We start from the raw sequence: 18,068 nt of genomic DNA on the forward strand, positions 1-18,068 counted from the left end.
AAGAGCAAATGTATTTAACAAAGAAAAGATAGGGTTATTGCTCTAGCGCTTGTAATTGGCCTTCATATTTGCAAACGCATTTTCAAAATAACCAGTGTCGCAATTCTGTGAAGAGACCTGTTATAATTACTTCCCAGCTGGTCTGTATGGAGGACTACGACGTGGTGGAGCTGGAGCACGAAACACTGCTGCTGATAGTGACCAGTACCTTTGGTAGCGGAGACCCGCCTGACAACGGCAAGGTGCGTTTGACTTCCGATAGGTGGCAGCAGTAGATAGTAACGTCTAAAATCATGCTGGGCCACGCTTGGCACCAATGAGGGCAAAAGCCATAGTGTCTCTTATAATATTCTGATTATTCATTATCCCTAGCACCCCCTCAACCTATCTACCAACACATTTTGTTTTTTCGAAGTTAATGATTCGACGTTGTAAATCCTCGCGCTATAGCAGTTACCACGTGGGCCAAAATGTGCAGAAAAACCAATAGACGCCATGGTCAATTATACATATAGTCACCAAAGTGGGCTGGGATATTTTTCTTACACCTAGTTAAACAGCAAAGAGCTACTGTTGCTTTCTACGTGCAAAAGATCCTATAGATATCTTTGCTGTTGTTTACAATACAGCTTTCCTAACAGCTGCTCTGTTGTTGCAGACGTTCGCTGAAGCTTTGGACGGGATGGTGCGTTCACTCCCAGAAGAAATGTTCAGGTAAATTTATGTCGCTTATCCAGAGGTTAAAGTGGTAAACGAGACTGTGTGTGTATAGAATGGGTATGACTGACATTGTGTGTATCATTACTGAATGTGTTGCTTAATCCACATAATTTATACACATAGGACGGGCGAGAATGTCAAGAAAATAACGCATAGCCAAAGCATTCAAGATATCGGAGGAGCTCTTCCTTTAGAAAATATAAGGTAAGATACGCCCAGGTACTATGCAGTATGGACAGTGGCACTATTTTATTTCTATATAATTGGGAAATGTTATTTTTGTGATTTTAACAATTTCTTCTAATGCTAAATTCTCCATATCAAGATTTATATATATCTTAATTCAAAGACACTAACATATGGGTTCCAGAGTCTAATTACCCTTGGTCTAATTACCCATGGATTGAAAGCAAACGGATAAAATTGTCGATTTGCCATTGGAAGTGTCTATATTATAATGTCGCTGCAGGTTCTCTGTGTTTGCCCTTGGGTCCCGGGCATACCCGGACTACTGCGGGTTTGGTCACTACCTGGATGGGATCCTGTACCAACTGGGGGGTGAGAGGGTGTTAAAGATGGCAGACGGGGACGCGCTCTGTGGGCAGGATGACGCCTTTAGACAGTGGAGCAACCAGGTGTTGCAGGTATGAATGTTGTGATTTTAACGAAATAGTCTAAGTCTATTAAGAATAATATAAACCGACATAAGAATGGTCCATATGTATGTATGATTAATAGAACAGTATGTTTTGTGTCGCGCATGCAGGAACGTATGCACGCACGCAAGAACACACTTCAGAGACATACAAAGGTGTACATGTATGCATGCACGCACGCTTTTAGAGTTGTAAAAGGCATTTTCCCTCTTCTTGCATTACAAGTTCTAAAATTTTGCATTACTTTAAAATTTCATTGTAAGTTATAAGTGTTTTTTAAAGAAATGCATACCAGTGATTCTATGATATAATGTTGGGAATCCCTTACTTTATTTTAACCATCATTCCGACATAAGGATCGACTTTCAACACAGAGCGTGTTTGCTTTTCAGGCATCTTGCCAGCAGTTCTGTATTGATGATGGATTGTACAAGGAGGTCACCCAATCCTCTGACCTTCAGGGTCATTCGTGGCAGGAGGGAGTGTTCCGCCTAGTGACATCAGAGGGGCTAGACAGCCCGGATGCAGATGGAGAACTTTGCAAAGGTACACATGTAAGATTGCCATAGCGTCAAATAAAATGCTGCAGCAAGAGAAGTTTTAACTTTTAAAAATGTTAATAACGTGTTTTATTTATTCATTCATTAATTGGTTTGTTTATATTTTTATTTTGACGATGTATTCCAAACTAAAAAAAATTGGATATATATGCCCCTGTACAAGCGCAGCGAAAGGGAGGATATTCGATGTTGAATACAAACATTTATCTCTTAGTCTTCAGCTTGGAATTTCATTTCAGTGTGATACTTCTGTGATAGTATGCGTATTCATAGGCGTATTCATGATCGTAATCTTCTTAATGTGTTCTTAGTCTATAATTGAAATCAACCTATTATTTAACTATAGGCCTGTCTGCTATACACGGTAAGACCCTTGCCCCGTATAGAATCACAGAGAGGCGGAATTTACAAGGAAATAATTCTGGGTGCGTATCACAAGAAAAAATCCTTCATAGAAATTAAAATCATTGTAATTAAAATCATCAGTCAGACCAGCTTATTAACGTTACATTTAGGTAGTAGTGTAGGTTGAGGTGTCAATTTAGAACTAGTGGTGTATCAACGGTTTTACTTTATCTTTTGTTTTTTCTAGGCGGAGAACACTATTTTTGAGACTGCAGTCAGACAGAGATCACGTGACCACCCATGTCCCTGGTGACCATTTGTCTGTTTCTCCGGCGAATTCAGAAAGCATGGTCAACGAGATACTGGCTCGTCTTGACGACTGCCCTGACCCCGATCGGACAGTGGCTGTAGAAGAGTTTAAACCTTGTAGTGAACCTTGGGGTAGGTTTTAAAACTCCATGCAATCAAGACTGTTGTTGCTGATTGAGCTTATTGACAACCTTGCCGAAAACTAAACATATAAGCACATGGCCCATCTCAATCATCCATCCTTCCATTGACCTTAGATCCATTTCATCCGTTCGCTTGACAGTTTGCCACAATTCCTTCGCCTCGCTTCAACCCACAAAGTAAAACCTGGTAAGTATGTAAAGTGACAAAAAGCCTTTCAAAACGGCGAAGAAACAGACACGTTGGAAAACATTTTATCTTTTTATTGGTATCTTTCTTGATTTGGTTTGCGAATTATGTACGTGCATCATCCAAATACCGTTTTTACAGATTCGGCATTTCAGGTACCCTTGTCACAAATGTTACATGTAAATGAGTTGATAGTATAGAAAAAAAACTATATTTCAACTCAGTTTAGAATGCTAACTGCAATGGATAGATTGTCCTGTTAAATTTTGATATTGCATTGGAAGTGTCTATGGGTTCGATGGAGAACTGTAACAGCCGCCGTATAGTGTCGCCACCGTCTATTTACCATCTGATCTGCTTGGTGCCGCCTGGAATTGAAAACTCTTTATTGAGATTTTAAATTTAATATGTTACGAAATAGTTTTATCAAACTGAGGAGCATTTACAGAATCGAACGCGACAACATTTGACCCGCACATGTTCACGTGCAATTATTAAAAGGACAAACGAAAAAATGAATTAAGTCTGTAACTCTCTCTCTCTCTCTCTCTCTCACACACACACACACACACACACACACACACACACACGGTCAGAAAATATGAATAATACCTCCAACTTAAAAACACTTACGAAACTAAATGCAGTATCGGATGCACTGCAATCACAGCCAATACAGTAACAGTTTGTCCCGGAGCACTCACTACCACAACAGGTGCATTTTGCCTTGAGGGCCACGGAGGTGCCTGCTCTAGCCGCGGCAGCTGTGGTCTCTATGATTGAAATAAAATGGAGATCAGTTGATGGTGTGTGTGTGTGTGTGTGTGTGTGTGTGTGTCGAGGAAGGAGAAGTTACATCCTGGTAGATTAGGCCTGTTTCAAGTGTCTCATTTTCCTAGACGCCTATCTAAATGTACCTTGGGCCACTTTGCGCAAACTGTGGCGAGAAATGTGCAATAAACACATACAATAAAAATGAAGGAAAGTAAATGAGCAATTAAAAAAGCGAAAAAATGAACAAATAAAAGTGGAGGAAATTAATGCTTTTGCAACTCCCTTCGACATCTCTTTCTATAAATCCTCTCTCGCCCTCTCTCCAACTGTGACGCACTCACGATGTCGTTCAAAAAAAAAAAAATAATAATAAATAAATAAATAAACAAAAAAATAATAATAAAATAACCCTACGTTTTTGATAAAACCTTATTTCGGTGCTGGATTTTTCGAGTGTGTTCATTCTAACGAAACAGTTATGTATCCTAAATTAGCAAGAAACGGCAGGATTAACGACTACAGTTTATATATATAGATCGCTTAAAGATTAAATAAAATATAAAATTTAATGTACTGGTACCTTGTAAGACAACAGCAGCAACAACCAAAAGCACCATGAGAGCCAGAGTCTTCATTTTTATAATGATACCAAATGATACAACGATCAAATATGTAGGTTTTTAGGCGTCCGTCGATATGACTTTCCGACAAATGAAGTGAATTTATATACAATTGTAAGTAGTCTAATTATCATACTTAATCAATAACAAGACAAGAGAATTCTTCAAGCAAAACCAAGTATGCGGAAAAGTTGGACAAGGTCTTGCAAAGCACCTATAAATATGTATATTCAAGACGTTTCCTCGCATATAAACAATTTTCCATAGTCATGAAAGAGAGAAACAAGTGCATTGGGACAAGAACCGGGTGATATTTTCAAAAGTATGTATTGCCGACTTCCACAATAAGGTGGTTTTTATTCAATAGTTTCGCCACACGGAAATGTGAATACTGATAATCTTAATGGACATTAATTACGCCGGCGGTGTTTGGTGAGAGATGGTAAGAAGTTGATCTTCAAAACCCACAAAAATGGCGTGACTGCGGTCTCCAAAGTTTTGACCAATCGTCTATTTTATAGGAGTCTCGCCGTCCGTTCTATAACATTTGAACTGATTTGACTCTCACAAATAACGTAAAAACACGTCGAAAAATGCTCGTTAAGATGATCATTATTCACATTTCCTTATATATAACGAAAAAATCGAGTTTTAAAATCCAATAAATGGAATTTTTATAGATGGTTTTTACGGCGTGGTACAACTCCGTAAACATGTTTTTGACGCACTCTTATTTTCCCACAAAGAGCACTCGATACCCGGTTTCTTTTCGTCGGTAGCGAAGCGGGGAAACCGTAAGTATGTGGGGATCCGCAGAATATATCGGTAGTGTGGTAAGATTTATCGGTGGGCTCTGCGGAAAATTGTAAGACCGAGGAAAAACCGCGGCAAATCTGTAAAAAACTTGTAACAGTGGTAATGCTCATGATCGCGTGCGGTGATTAGGGGGCCCTGCGTTATCCCCACACCCAGGGCTATTTTTTTTTTCTGAATGCGACCCTCCTCCTCCTCCTCCACTACCATACACATGTAGTTACAAATGAAAATAACTTAAAGAGAAACCCTCATGTTACATCATTTCCAAAAAAAAAAGACATTTGCACGGATATTTTTGTTTACCTTTTGCGCTCTGCATGCTGGAAGGAAAAGAAGTAGGTCAAATTCACGAATAAAAATGGTGAAGGTGGTGTTTTAAAGCCTTTTCCTGCTACCCGAAAGATTGATTTCTTTCTTTTTTTTTTTCGCATTTTATTTTGATTTTATTATAATTATAATTACTATTATTGACATGTGGGTTTTATTTTTATTGGAAAACTGGCACTAATGATTGCGTTACAAGCCATGCATTTAGTCTCGCTTCATGTATTTATCTTTAAATTCGCTTTCTTCGCACCTGAATAGTGGCCCATGCAGAGGTGTATGATATCACCAAGCAGAAAGAACTATAACTATGTCGTAACCTTTATTTTTCTTAGTACGTGTATATAGGCTACTCATTTTAAAGGTGTGCCATTGATGAACACGTGTAGGCCAACAAAGTTATTATAGAGAATGACAGTGATAGGAACGTGTACGTGCACGATAACACATTATTTCCATACAGGTCCTATTGGGAAATGGGTCAGATACAAGCGTCTGCCACCTTGCAGCGTTCGGACTGCGATCACGTGGTACCTTGACGTCACGACCCCGCCAGTGCCAAAGCTACTTGCCAACCTGTCTTGTTTTGCGACGGATGCATCTGAAAAGGCCAAGCTAGAGGAATTAGCCAAGGTAAGTGTCATAGTATTAAGTGTATAGAGCACTTTGCAAACAGGCTTTCTGTTCCCAGTCTTCTGCAAGGTTGATTGATTTAGTTAGGTGTTTCATTCCACGTGACTTTGAGTGATGTTAGAACAAACGTATAGCGCTTTCCAGTACATGTAGATGCATGACGCTTACAGGTACATGCCTGAAGCAAGTAGGCCCTATTATTTATTTATTTATTTTAAAAATCACCTCAGCAAAAATATTCGTACCAAATAAAAATATTTTATATTAATTCGATCTTTTATCTTTAGGATGAAAACGCCTATGACGACTGGAAACATGAGACAGCTCCAACCATTCCAGATATACTCCAGAAATTTCCCAGCATTCGCTTGCCTGCTTCCTTTCTGCTGACGCAACTTCCGCTTTTGATGCCAAGGTTTTACAGCATCAGTTCCTCTCCAGAACTCCACAAAGGCGAAGTACACCTGACAGTAGCCGTGGTTGAGTACAGGACCAAGGGTAGCTTTTCACATTTTGAATAAACTGAAATATAATAAACTGAAATATAATAAAAACACATTTTTCATTGTGACAAACAACCCTTACCCTTGAAAAACTGAAAACAAAAATACATTTTTCATTCAGTTCTTTTCGTTTGTTGTAATTCCTCGTTGATATTTACTAAAATATTTGTCTCTGTGTTACGTTATTAGGATATTGCGATTCCTTGTCTCCTTGATTCAAAGTCTTATGAAAGTTTAAAGCAATATCTTACTCTTTCATTTGATATGAAGTCAGAACTACACAGTGCGTCAGAACTTCAGGTGATTTTCACCCTTGTTTTTGTAGGTGGCGCTGTGAGGAAGGGCGTGTGCTCCTCGTGGTTCGATACAATGGCCATCGGCTGTGTGGTCCCCGCATATGTGAGACCGTAAGTTTGAGCTTTTTTCGTACTGCGGTGTTGTTTGAAAAAGTCCGTGTTACATGTTATCCCGGTTGCTATGAGAAACGTCATCTTTTCATGTGTTAACGCGTCTTTGTAGGCAGTTTTCGTCATAAATATGATGACGGAAAGCGACAAGAAGATCAGATAAAAATAGGCATGAAAGTATAATTCCTTGTCTTAGTGACAGGGATATCGGTACGACGACAACATTTTGGACCTCATGAACTGTTTTTACACTTAATGAGCCCAGTGCACCAACAGGGCCTGTTTTATGTAAAGGACAATTGAAAAGTACTAACTTTATCGCCGCGAAAAACTCTACAACTCTGAAATCCTAGGGTAGAAGATATTTTGGGTGCTAGCTGAAATCAAAGTCTAAGTGGTACACTGAAGAAAGTAAATATAATAAGTTGTCTTTTATATACTTTCCAGTGCTCCACGGTTCCACCTCCCCGCAGATAGATCTTTACCGGTTATAATGGTTGGACCCGGAACTGGAATAGCACCATTTCGGGGCTTCTGGCAGCAACGATATGTAGAGAGGCAAAGGGATAATTCCAATAGTAACGTATAACGTTTTATGTCTTGTGCTTGCCTGCATTCCAAACCATGTGAAAATCATTTTAGGCTGTAGTCTGAAAACTAGAGGCCTGTTTATTTGTATTTAATTGTTAAAATATCGCTTCTTACAGTGAAATAGAGATTGTGTCGACATGTCTAATCGCTGTTTTCACATTTTTATTTTTAGATTTTGGAGACATGCATTTATATTTTGGGTGTCGCCAAAAGTCCCACGACAAGTTATACCACGAGGAAATTAGTCGCATGAGGTTAGGTGGTGCGTTAAGTAAGGCTTTTGTAGCTCTGTCACGAGAACCCGGTATACCAAAGGTAATACCAGTAGTACTTTTCACAGCAAATTTGTCCATTTATTCTTAAATGATAAAAGATACGCGTGCTAACTTTTGAAGTAGTTTCACAACAAACTCGTTATTATTTATTTGAGTTATGTTTTTTAAGAAAGCAGTCTAAAACAACAAAATCCTTATTTATTTTTACATTCAAGACATAAGGCGGGTTTGTAGCACACGGTCACAAGGTTAGTATTTCATCAAATATTCAACAAATTACTCTGCGACAAAATAAACAGAATAATCATACTCGTATCTATTCATCCAGATGTACGTTCAAGACTTGCTTCGTGAGAACAAAGCCGAAGTTTACAGGGACATCGTGGAGAAAGGTGGCCATTTCTACGTTTGCGGTGATATCTCCATGGCAGCTGACGTGAATCGCACAATCAAGACAATCCTGATCGAGAGTGGGATGTCAGAGGATGATGCAGTCAGTTACCTGAAACAAATGTCTGTAAGTATACCTTTTCGACATTTATGAGGCCTATATTCAAAAGAACATCTTTTAAGGTACAAAAAATAAATTCTTTTTGAGATACACGCATTGTTATATGCTTTAAGAGACAAACAGAACTACCGTACACTACAGAACACTGCACGTCTGTAATGAAACCATGGAACCAAAATATGGATATGCTGTTCACCGAAATATTTATGTATCCTCTTCTGAAGTGTTGGCAGAAAGCGCGTACGGAGTACTGTAATTTGAGATTATAACACCAGCCATCAGGATTAAACATGTAAAACTCGCGCATATCTATGCAGTTAATTCATAAAATACGCCGTAATTATGATTTATTTCTAGAGAAACGGTCGATATCACGAAGACATATTCGGTGTGACGTTGCGTACATCGGAGGTGACGGCAATCAAACGGCAGATTTCCTTGCAGATTTTGAGGACGCCGTCAGACGCGTCCAGCACTTCCAGCCTAATGGACATACCGGAAGTATAGGTGTAGGCCCTATATCGTTTACCGCAACGTCGGGCCTTAGCTTATTTGGGTGAAAATCGTTGTGGTGTGGCAGGTGTGAATCAATTCTTTAGAACAAGTGTAAAGGGGTTCTGAAACAAAGACTCCCTCCACTGATACATTGTACGTTTTTGATAGGTCAGAGATATAGGGCGACATCCGGGCAACCACAATAGAGGAACTTAATTGTGCCGCATGGGACTTTTGCATTAGATTGTAGGTTTATCTGTATTGAACTCAGGCAAGATTATATGATCAGAGAGAGAGTTGCAAAAGACATGTTTTATTCTGCTGTATTTCAGATCTGATTCAATTTATTCAATGCAAGGAGGACGTTTTCTTGTTTGAATTGATGAATTATTTTGTGATTGGTTGCCGTGAAAATTTACCCAAAAATGCTCTAAGAAAGAAATTTAATTGCGAGATAATACACAGAATTGCTGAATGGCTGTAGGCAAGACTATGATAAGGCATGACGCATTGATCAAATGCTTTGAATGAACAAAAATCTTCAATTCATGGGCATTTGGCATCAGGGTGATCTAGAGTATCCAAAGGCACAATCAAATCCTTTCTAATGGGATATTTCGAGCTAAATTTTGCTTCTGTGCCTTTAAGAACCCTGGAGGTGTGTAGGCACACGTTCTGGTACGTGGCTGTTCACATTGGTTTGATGCATTTTCTTTTATATTCTGAATGTTAAATGTTTTGACTAAGAATCGTAAGAGTGATCTACTAGTATATTCAGATAGAGTGCAACACCGATAATTTGCTGCTTATTTTGCATGAAACAACAAGCTTGAGGATTTTTTATAGCCGATCAAATGAAATCAGGCCCGTAGCCAGGGGGGTTCGGGGGGTTCAAAAGAACCGCTCCTTTTGGTGGAAAAAGGTCCATTCTTGGTAAAATTTGATCTAAGTTCATTAAGTTTTTCTGGAAAAAGGTCCACTTTTTCAGAAAAAGAGCCCCCCTTTTGAAATTGCTGGCTACAGGCTTGGAAATGTTACTGTTTTTTAGTTAGAGGCATCTATTATATGCCTAAATGTATTGTATTCACCGCATTTTGATAAACTGAAGTTTTCTTCTAAGCCCAAATAAATGTTAAATCCGCACCGTGTATGAGAAGCGCCTTGTAGAATATTTTATTGTTCACATCAAATACATGTGTACGAAAAGCATAATAATTATAACTATTATAATATTGACTAATTAGGATTAATACGTTTTCACCATGTTTTGTCGTAAATCTGCGAATGCTAGGTGCGTATCGTTGTTTAACTTAAGGCTTATCATGATTTGAATTTGATTTGATTTGAATTTTCTGGCTTTAGATCCATCCACTTAAACAATATTCTTAAAATAACAGTTGTACTTTTATTGAAAGGACGATGGTTTGAATAAAAATCCAATGCATACAGAGATCGAACGTTTTCTATTGTTTCTCGTACGTTACAAAATCTACCTAATTTTAAGAAAGGTGTAGAAAAGGATGATTCTGTCTGAAAGTAATCCGAAAAGATATGAATGTCGTTCTTTTAGGTAGTATATCAAATAAAAAAGATATCTTAAAGAAGAAAGTGATGTTTTGGTAACTAATATATAGACACTTACATATATCTCCAGTGTTATTCAAGCCAATAAATTCAACTTCAATAAAAAATCTCAATATGGATCTGCCCGTGAACTTGATAGTTACTTTTTTCTTATATCATATCACTATTTTATATGACCTGATGTGTTAATATGTCATATACTTATATAAATAGATGGATCGCTGTAACGGTTATGCACTGATTTAGAAGCCAAACTCCTTTCCATCGTTTAGTGAAAGTAAAGTTTTGTTTAATTGCCGCGACTCCTGACTACCGTATTAGAGGAGAACAGGTTTGTCCTACACCAAAGACATCAGCAACCGCACCCATGCCAAGATTGTCTAGTTTTGTCTAGTCTAGTCTAGTCTAGTCTAGTCTAGTCGAATTGCCTTCTGTTTAATTTGAATAATATAGACTTGGTTCTTATATTTTGCTTCAAGACGTGTATCAACTAAAAAGTCCTACGCATATTATGCACGAAAAAGTGTATTAAATGGGCTAGTTTGATACTATACATACACGTATGTTAATTACTGAGTCGTTGTGCAGCACTTTTTCTATGCAGTATACATGCATGCGTTATTACAATGTGTTTATCCACTTGGGTCGTTAGTTGGTACCCATCAGTTCTCCATCCCTAGCAGAAACGACTCATTTGGAGTCATCCTTTAACAGTTAATGTGAGCGCAAAGAGTGCCTTACTTTTGTGATGTACACGTACATGAGATATATCTTCTTGCCAAGTTAAAGCCGAAGTTGAAAGAAGATATATTCAAGAATGCTTGTAGACGACAAATGAAGGTATTTTTTCTCTCCAATTTTTAATTCTTATTTTTATCTATTATGTAATGCTTACAAAATATAACGGTGACATTGCTTCGTTATTATTGAATTATAAAAAAGGATGTAAGTGCAGAGAAGCAATAACTGCATGTACATAATCATGTATAGATATAGTATTGCATGTGTAAATTAACCTGCCGCGTGCCTATAAAAATCAACTATTATATAAAGCAAACAACATCTATTTGTAAACCACCATCATAAACCCGGCAGGCTTTCATAGAAATAGACCCTGAGGACCCCAGCGGATTGGGACCCGTTTTACGTGCCAAACCAAAGCAGCGTGACGTCACTTCCTATCTAATCGTAGCTGTGGGCCTCGGCGCCTGGAAGCCGTGAAGGAAATGGTCAAGAGAATAAACGGCTGCGGCGAGGACTGGTATCAGAAAACAGCAGATGTGACTTTTACTTTCGTGAAGGAATATCAGGAATGGTACATCATAGAACTTGAATGCTGCTCTGCTTAATTCTCTCTCTTTCATAGTATAAGTTCACCTTTGCTTTGCACATTCATCATAGTGGTCTCTTTCCTTCGCATGTAGGCCTTACGCAAATTGTGAAAGTATGTAGTCTGCCCAGTCCCCATTCTTCCGGGTGAATTTATCGTTTATTCATGCGAATTTTTATGTTTGTATGATGTTGCCAGTGCTTTGGGAGTTTTCTTTCATTTTTAATTCATCTTATTTATTTTTATTTATTCATGTATCTACAGTATTTTTTCAATTTGGCTAAATCGTACAAAGAAGGAATCCCTTGTGTAACAAGTCGTTGTCATATTCCAGCGCAAGTACAGCCCCCGAGCATGAAGGCCGACATAACGTACATGCGGCTAGGCTTGTCCATTTCCTTGCTTAAGTCCTGTTTGCGGAGGAAAACATCCCGCAGGACAGTGAATGAGTGAGTAGTTATTTTTATTTTTAAGCGGTTCAATGTATAAGCCATCATTTCATGAGAAACACATACAACGACATGATCACTTGATCAGTATCTGGTTCAATGTTAAATGTAAATATATTGTTAAAATGGTGCTTTTTGTGGTATACAGGATATATGTTTTGATATATATTCATAACCCACCAACGAGTGGTGCAAACTATACTGCATTTTTTTGTGTGACAGGTCAACTTACGAACATTGAACATCATTATGGGTTGGAAGAAATTGCCTTAAATTCAATGTCAACATCAGTGTAACTTATGCAAACCACAACAAATAAGATAAAGTTTTTTTTAATATAACGTTACAACAGCAGGTACGGGGCCCAATTTTTTTCTCATGTCACCTTTAAAAGTCAATAGGTCATATCGAAACTGTCCCTTATGTCCTGTTGTAAAACTAAATCGATATAAATTACTTTAAAAAAAAACATTTCATCATTGCGATGATGGAGAGAAATTGAGAGATTTTGCATCAGTTTGTGTTTTTTGGATACATGTACTAGTACATTTCTACAATCACAAAGTGGTGCACTCATCCACTTTACATCTTAGACAGCACCCAAGATACTGCTGTCCATTTTCCTCTAGACATGTACACAGCATGTAGAACGCCCTCTCCTCTTTCGTCAATATTAAATTGAGGAGCACCCGCGTCTTCTCGGGTGACACTGCACTTGATGTAGGAACTCCTGTGGTCCATTCTGCGTCACCTGAAGATGGCGCTGTACGCACAAATTCCGCCTCTCTGTCAGTTATAATCCCCTCCTGGATAAACGTGTCAAGCATGTGCCTGAGGCAAGGGGTGGTGATACTGTGGACCAGCTGGCCTATAGTCTCCTGTATGGCTCGTCTCTGCTGACGTGGCATTTCAGCAAAACCTGCAGCGTTTAAAGTGTTTTAATTAAATTTACAGGTATTTCCAAAAATTACCTCGAACATGTAATAGGATGATTGAAAGCAATGAAAAATGTGCACTTTTTTGTATTGCAACTTCTTTCGTGTAGATCTACAAGCCCGTAGCCAGCAATTTCAAAAGGGGGTTCTTTTTCTGAAAAAGTGGACCTTTTTCCATGAAAACTTCATGTACCTAGTTCAAAATTTACCCAGAGTGGACCTTTTCCCGGCAAAAGGGGTGGTTCTTTCGAACCCCCCGAACCCCCCCCCCCCCCCTGGCTACGGGCCTGATCTAAATACCACACAATTGACTTTTCATTTAAAAATAAATTCTGTATTCTTGTTTGATTCGATCAATTTCATTCTTAAAATTCTACTGTAGTACGCATTTTTTAAATATCCTGGCGCTACTGTAGTAACCAGTATTGTAAACATTTAAGTAATCTTTGTCTGATCGTGAATAATTTAATGAATAGCAATTTGCACAGACGAAAACAATTAACTAAAGATCTAGTTATTAATTTTTAACCAAATCAAGTAAATAAGATCACTAATGTCTACACCCTTCAGCGAAATTAACAGTGCACAAAATGATATGGAGTATCCCAGATAACACAGCACGTTGGAACCACGTGGCTATCACGTGATCATAGCGGCGGCGACGCACTAAGCAAGTTTTTATTTATTTGTTTGGGCAGCACAATAACAATGGATTATAAAGAATGCATACTTTGGCTGGGATAAACTAGATTAGCTGGAATCATGGCATTCGTTTTCTCACAAAGTACCACGCTGACAGGCTGTACAAGGGGTTCGTCAATCAGCTCCCCGGGGTAGAGGGTCGGGTATTGTTCACATTGGTCCACACAGTGAGGACACACCAGGTACTTGTCGTACGGCATACCAGGCCAGTCCTCCTCTAGGATATCCATGAGATCACCATGTGTTCGCAGAAGAGTTTGCCAGAGTTCTGGAAGGTGCCTGCCCCTCACAGCTGCTGCGATAACCCAGTCTCCATCAACCTTGCATCTGGTGAGCTGCATGCGGCAAGATTCCATCTCTGCGTATACGCCATCTTTCCAGTCAACCCTTCTTGCTTTGTAAAATCCTAGGTACTTATGCTGGCGGACAGAAAGCTTCTCGTACAACCCGTCGGGGCACACGTGCGGAAAGTAAACTTTCAATGTAACTTGCTTGGTATCGAGAGGGGGCCACTCTGGCCATTGTTCAGTTAGGAAAGAGTGGCGCTCATCGGTTAAAAGACAGGGGAAGTGAAAGAAAGTCTCGTGTGCTTCAGCTTGGACGACTTTGTAACAAAGTTCCAATGCTTGCAGGAGCTCAAACATTGCATCAGTTTCTGCTCTGCTCAACCCAAACGGTCTCCAAAGGCACTCCAACGCTCCCATGGTAAGGACACCTCTTTTGGTGAAATCGTCTCTCACTCTGTCAAGACTGGGTTGACAAGTTGTTATTGACAAGTCATGGAGAAGGGATGGCAAAAGAGCTTCCATATCATGGTTTAATACAGCTTTTAGCAGGTTGCTTAAAACTTCCTGCTTATGGAAAATGGTTCTTCGTAACAGAGGAGAGGTTTCGAACCAAACAATATCTCCGCGTCCAGCTAGGAAACTGAGCACTCCATTTATAATTTCTTCGTTTGACTTGCTCTTTTTCTTGGAAATAGCACTTGAGACTTTCCAAAGGAAGGGTGCATGTCCAAATACATCTTTCTTTATTTCTTCCCACTGAAGAGTATTTCCAGTATTTTCATACTTGTGAGTACGTATGTTTTTGGCGGCTTTTATCCAAGATCTGGGCAATACGACTCCTTTCCCCCTTGCATTCCTGATCAAAAACTTCTCAAGGTCTTGGTAACCGGACATGGTTTTGGAACTCACTACAAAAACTTTATCATGAATCTCTGGTTCCTCTTTTCGAAATTTTACAAGCGTCGTTAATTTATTCTTGTATGCTTGAACAATCCCCACATCCACAGATGCTTCTAAAGCTGCAATTTTATTTGAGACCAAGTCGTAGTGTTTGTTCATCGTGAACCTTTTGTGAACTATCCTCCTTTGTAGTTCCTTTTCAACTGAGATGCAAATTGTTTGAGCCTTGTAGGGGGTCGTTTGGTCTGAATGAGTTCCTACGATGGCAACTCTACAACTTGGATGCTGTGCATGGACCTTGTCCATCCAACTTCCAATGAACTTGTCAAAGTGATCAGTATCGTTACTATCGTACCTTGATAGGTCAAATATGACAAGAACCAGACCGTTCTTGGATATGAAAATGGGATGGCCAACTTTGTATACGTCATGCCCTCCAAAATCGTTGACATTAAATGAAATGTCTTCTTCTGGCTCCCATTCTCTCTGCTCCACCACTCTGGTCCTATCTGCTGCTTCAGTTAACACTGATATACCCCTTCTCAAAGTTCGAGCTAGACTGCTTTTTCCGCCCTCTGTTTCTCCAAGAAGGTTTAACTGAACTGTACAAGTATTCACAGCTTTTGAGTCTTTAATTTCTGCCAAATAATTGAAAATGGCCTCCTTGCCTCGTTTACTCACGGATTTAGGCAGCGACGTAAAACGGTTACCTGAAACCCGAAGGTCTTCCAGCTTGGAGAGGTTAACAAGTTGGTAGGGCAGTTGTGTTAAATGATTGTTATCTATCCACAGTTTTCTCAATTTGGTCATCCTACCTATGTCTCTTGGTACGTTGGCCATCTTGTTGTGACTTAGCTGTAGTTCCTCTAAACAAGGCAGAGCAAAAACCAAATCGGGGAATTCTGTGAAATTATTTTTGCCCAGCAGTAGTCTTTTCAGGGCAGTCATCCCAACGATATTTGGCGGGAGGCTGGCCAGTTTGTTGTACCACAGGTCCAGATGCTCTAAATTAAGTATACCACATACTTCAGTTGGAAATGTGGTAAACTTATTCCAGGAGAGAATAAGATGCGTGAGATTGACGAGTAAAGATATCGAATCAGGCAGAGCCGTTAGTCCGTTGTTCGAGGCATTGATTTTCTTTACGTGAACACATTTGTGAATGGTGGTCGGGATGTGCTGTATGTGGGACCATTCCAGATCGAGTTCTGTGCACTGGAAGACCAGATCTGGCAGAGCAGAGTGCTCGTTTGCACTGGACTCTTCTTCCAGTTTGTGTAGTATTTGAAAAACTTCTCTTCCTCCACGCTTTTCTTTGCCTGCCATGGTTAAGTCACCTCATGTTCACCACGATAGCTTCCAAATTAGGTCAGATGCCAAAGCTGCATCTTTTTATTAATTGACGTGAACAGATTGGAGTGATCTGAAAAACAAATTTATTACATGTAGGCCTATGTTTAAAATATAGCTCCAAACTTTGTTTCAGCTAATGGGTTCATTAATCATCTCTATCATAGTTTTCAACTGCTACGTCAATTGCCTTTCTAACGCCACCTGGCGGGATAAAACCAGATCTTAAAACGTAGTGCAAATGTGAAATGAAATTATTTGAACCTTTGTGAAATGTGTGTGGGATCTCTAAAAGTATCCAAAAATTCACAAATATAAAAATAATAAAGTTTAAAAATGTATCGAAAACGCATATGGTAGCTACTATATAAAAGTATTATCTAAAAGTATCAACCACAAAAAGTGTTAAAGGTATCCTAGTTGAGATAAATATGAAGGTGCTTCAATGCAAAATCTAATGGGAAATAAACCCGCATCATTTTGCTCTCTGTTGATAATATTACAGGAAAACAGCATGTGCATGCACCGTGCATATTTACGCATAATAAGCTAGCAGGCCTGCATAATATAGGCTAAAATAGCATTGCTCTTTCCAATACAGATGTTTGGCACCCTCACCGTTCTCTGAACACGACCTCTAGGCATACAATTTACGAGGGTCGTTGACAACGTAGTGAGGGGGCAATTCTCTTACCGATCGTATAAAGTCCATACGCAGAAAAACGTCACTGAATTCTGGCATGAATGAACTTTCCTTTTGGTGTTGCTGCACCTTTATCCTGTGTCTGTTGCCCATCCAGGTTGACAGCAGTGCTTAAAATTGAATGGCTCTAATCCTCGCAGCTCGACACAATACAAGTAGTGCACGTACAGTGAATGCTTCACGGACTGGTGCACTTACTGCTCAACCCAACATAATTTTTGCAATGTTATATTGTCCCTTGTAAAATATTACACCCGATCCATATAAGCCATCACGTGACCAGCCGTTCTAACTATTAAACACCACAGTACAGGAGAGTCCCTTCCTTCGACTACGCCCGTGTCGACCATGTGTTCCATACAGACGACTGTATGTGTTTAGTTCATTTCTGATGCATCTAGCCTATTAAAGCTCATTTCAAACGAAAAGGGTAAATTTACAGGAGGATGTTCATAATGGGCAATAACATAGGGGTGACAAATGTGTCCCGCAAAAGCTTTTCACGGGTTAAAAAAATGCGGACGCTGACTAAACAACCCCTTTGCGAGAATATCGCTTTCAGTTTTCATTACTGCGCTAACAAGAACAGGTCGCGGGGACAATTGTGCCTATGTGTTGTATACTTATATATATAAGATGTCGCAGGGAAAAGTGAAGTGTTCGTGAATAAAAATCGATGATTCATCTGTCAGTTCATAACGGCACAGCGAATAAACGAAAGGTCGTCTTATTTTCAAAGGACGCCTCGCTAACACGGTTGGTTTTAATCTGATCAACTACATAATTTCAGCATCGGATATTTTTTCAAATTTGTAATATATGCTCGCAAAATTTGAGTAAAAGGGGGGGGGGGGGGGGTAAAGATACATGTAGCTCAAGCACGCACCACGTCTCATTGCTGTACGCGCCAACCAGATCGCGATCGATCGTTTTCTGCTGGAATCGTCGTTTCAGTCCCA

General features: G+C 39.3%; 2 protein-coding genes and 1 long non-coding RNA gene across 3 annotated transcripts in view; 1 reads left to right on the forward strand and 2 right to left on the reverse strand.

Moving 5' to 3' along the window:
• The window catches only part of LOC106169208 (nitric oxide synthase, salivary gland), a 35,106-nt gene extending 24,785 nt beyond the window's left edge, over positions 1–10,321 (forward strand). The window contains exons 13-26 of the mRNA XM_013548602.3: positions 138–242; positions 659–714; positions 844–924; positions 1,190–1,364; positions 1,769–1,922; positions 2,283–2,361; positions 2,529–2,722; positions 5,918–6,087; positions 6,375–6,585; positions 6,916–6,997; positions 7,445–7,575; positions 7,761–7,903; positions 8,192–8,380; positions 8,732–10,321. Coding sequence (XP_013404056.2) covers positions 138–242; positions 659–714; positions 844–924; positions 1,190–1,364; positions 1,769–1,922; positions 2,283–2,361; positions 2,529–2,722; positions 5,918–6,087; positions 6,375–6,585; positions 6,916–6,997; positions 7,445–7,575; positions 7,761–7,903; positions 8,192–8,380; positions 8,732–8,881 — 1,920 coding nt within the window. The 3' untranslated portion in view covers positions 8,882–10,321. The remainder of the gene's footprint in view (positions 1–137; positions 243–658; positions 715–843; positions 925–1,189; positions 1,365–1,768; positions 1,923–2,282; positions 2,362–2,528; positions 2,723–5,917; positions 6,088–6,374; positions 6,586–6,915; positions 6,998–7,444; positions 7,576–7,760; positions 7,904–8,191; positions 8,381–8,731) is intronic.
• On the reverse strand, positions 2,982–4,409 carry LOC106169209 (uncharacterized). The gene is made up of 3 exons (XR_001239095.2): positions 4,275–4,409; positions 3,554–3,693; positions 2,982–3,288 (listed from the first exon to the last, which is right to left on the reverse strand). It is a non-coding gene; the product is annotated as an uncharacterized LOC106169209 (long non-coding RNA).
• Positions 10,322–12,373: 2,052 nt separating the features above from the next.
• On the reverse strand, positions 12,374–17,514 carry LOC106169190 (malignant fibrous histiocytoma-amplified sequence 1). Its single transcript, XM_013548576.2, has 3 exons — positions 17,101–17,514; positions 13,898–16,479; positions 12,374–13,151 (listed from the first exon to the last, which is right to left on the reverse strand). Exons 2-3 carry the CDS (start codon positions 16,380–16,382, stop codon positions 12,790–12,792), a joined length of 2,847 nt encoding a protein of 948 aa, XP_013404030.2. The 5' UTR covers positions 16,383–16,479; positions 17,101–17,514; the 3' UTR covers positions 12,374–12,789.
• Between the last annotated feature and the right edge of the window lie 554 nt (positions 17,515–18,068).

This window comes from Lingula anatina, chromosome 4 (assembly GCF_051362555.1).
Source record: "Lingula anatina isolate TDL-2025a chromosome 4, LinAna3.0, whole genome shotgun sequence".
In the NCBI taxonomy this organism is placed as follows: Eukaryota; Metazoa; Brachiopoda; class Lingulata; order Lingulida; family Lingulidae; genus Lingula; species Lingula anatina.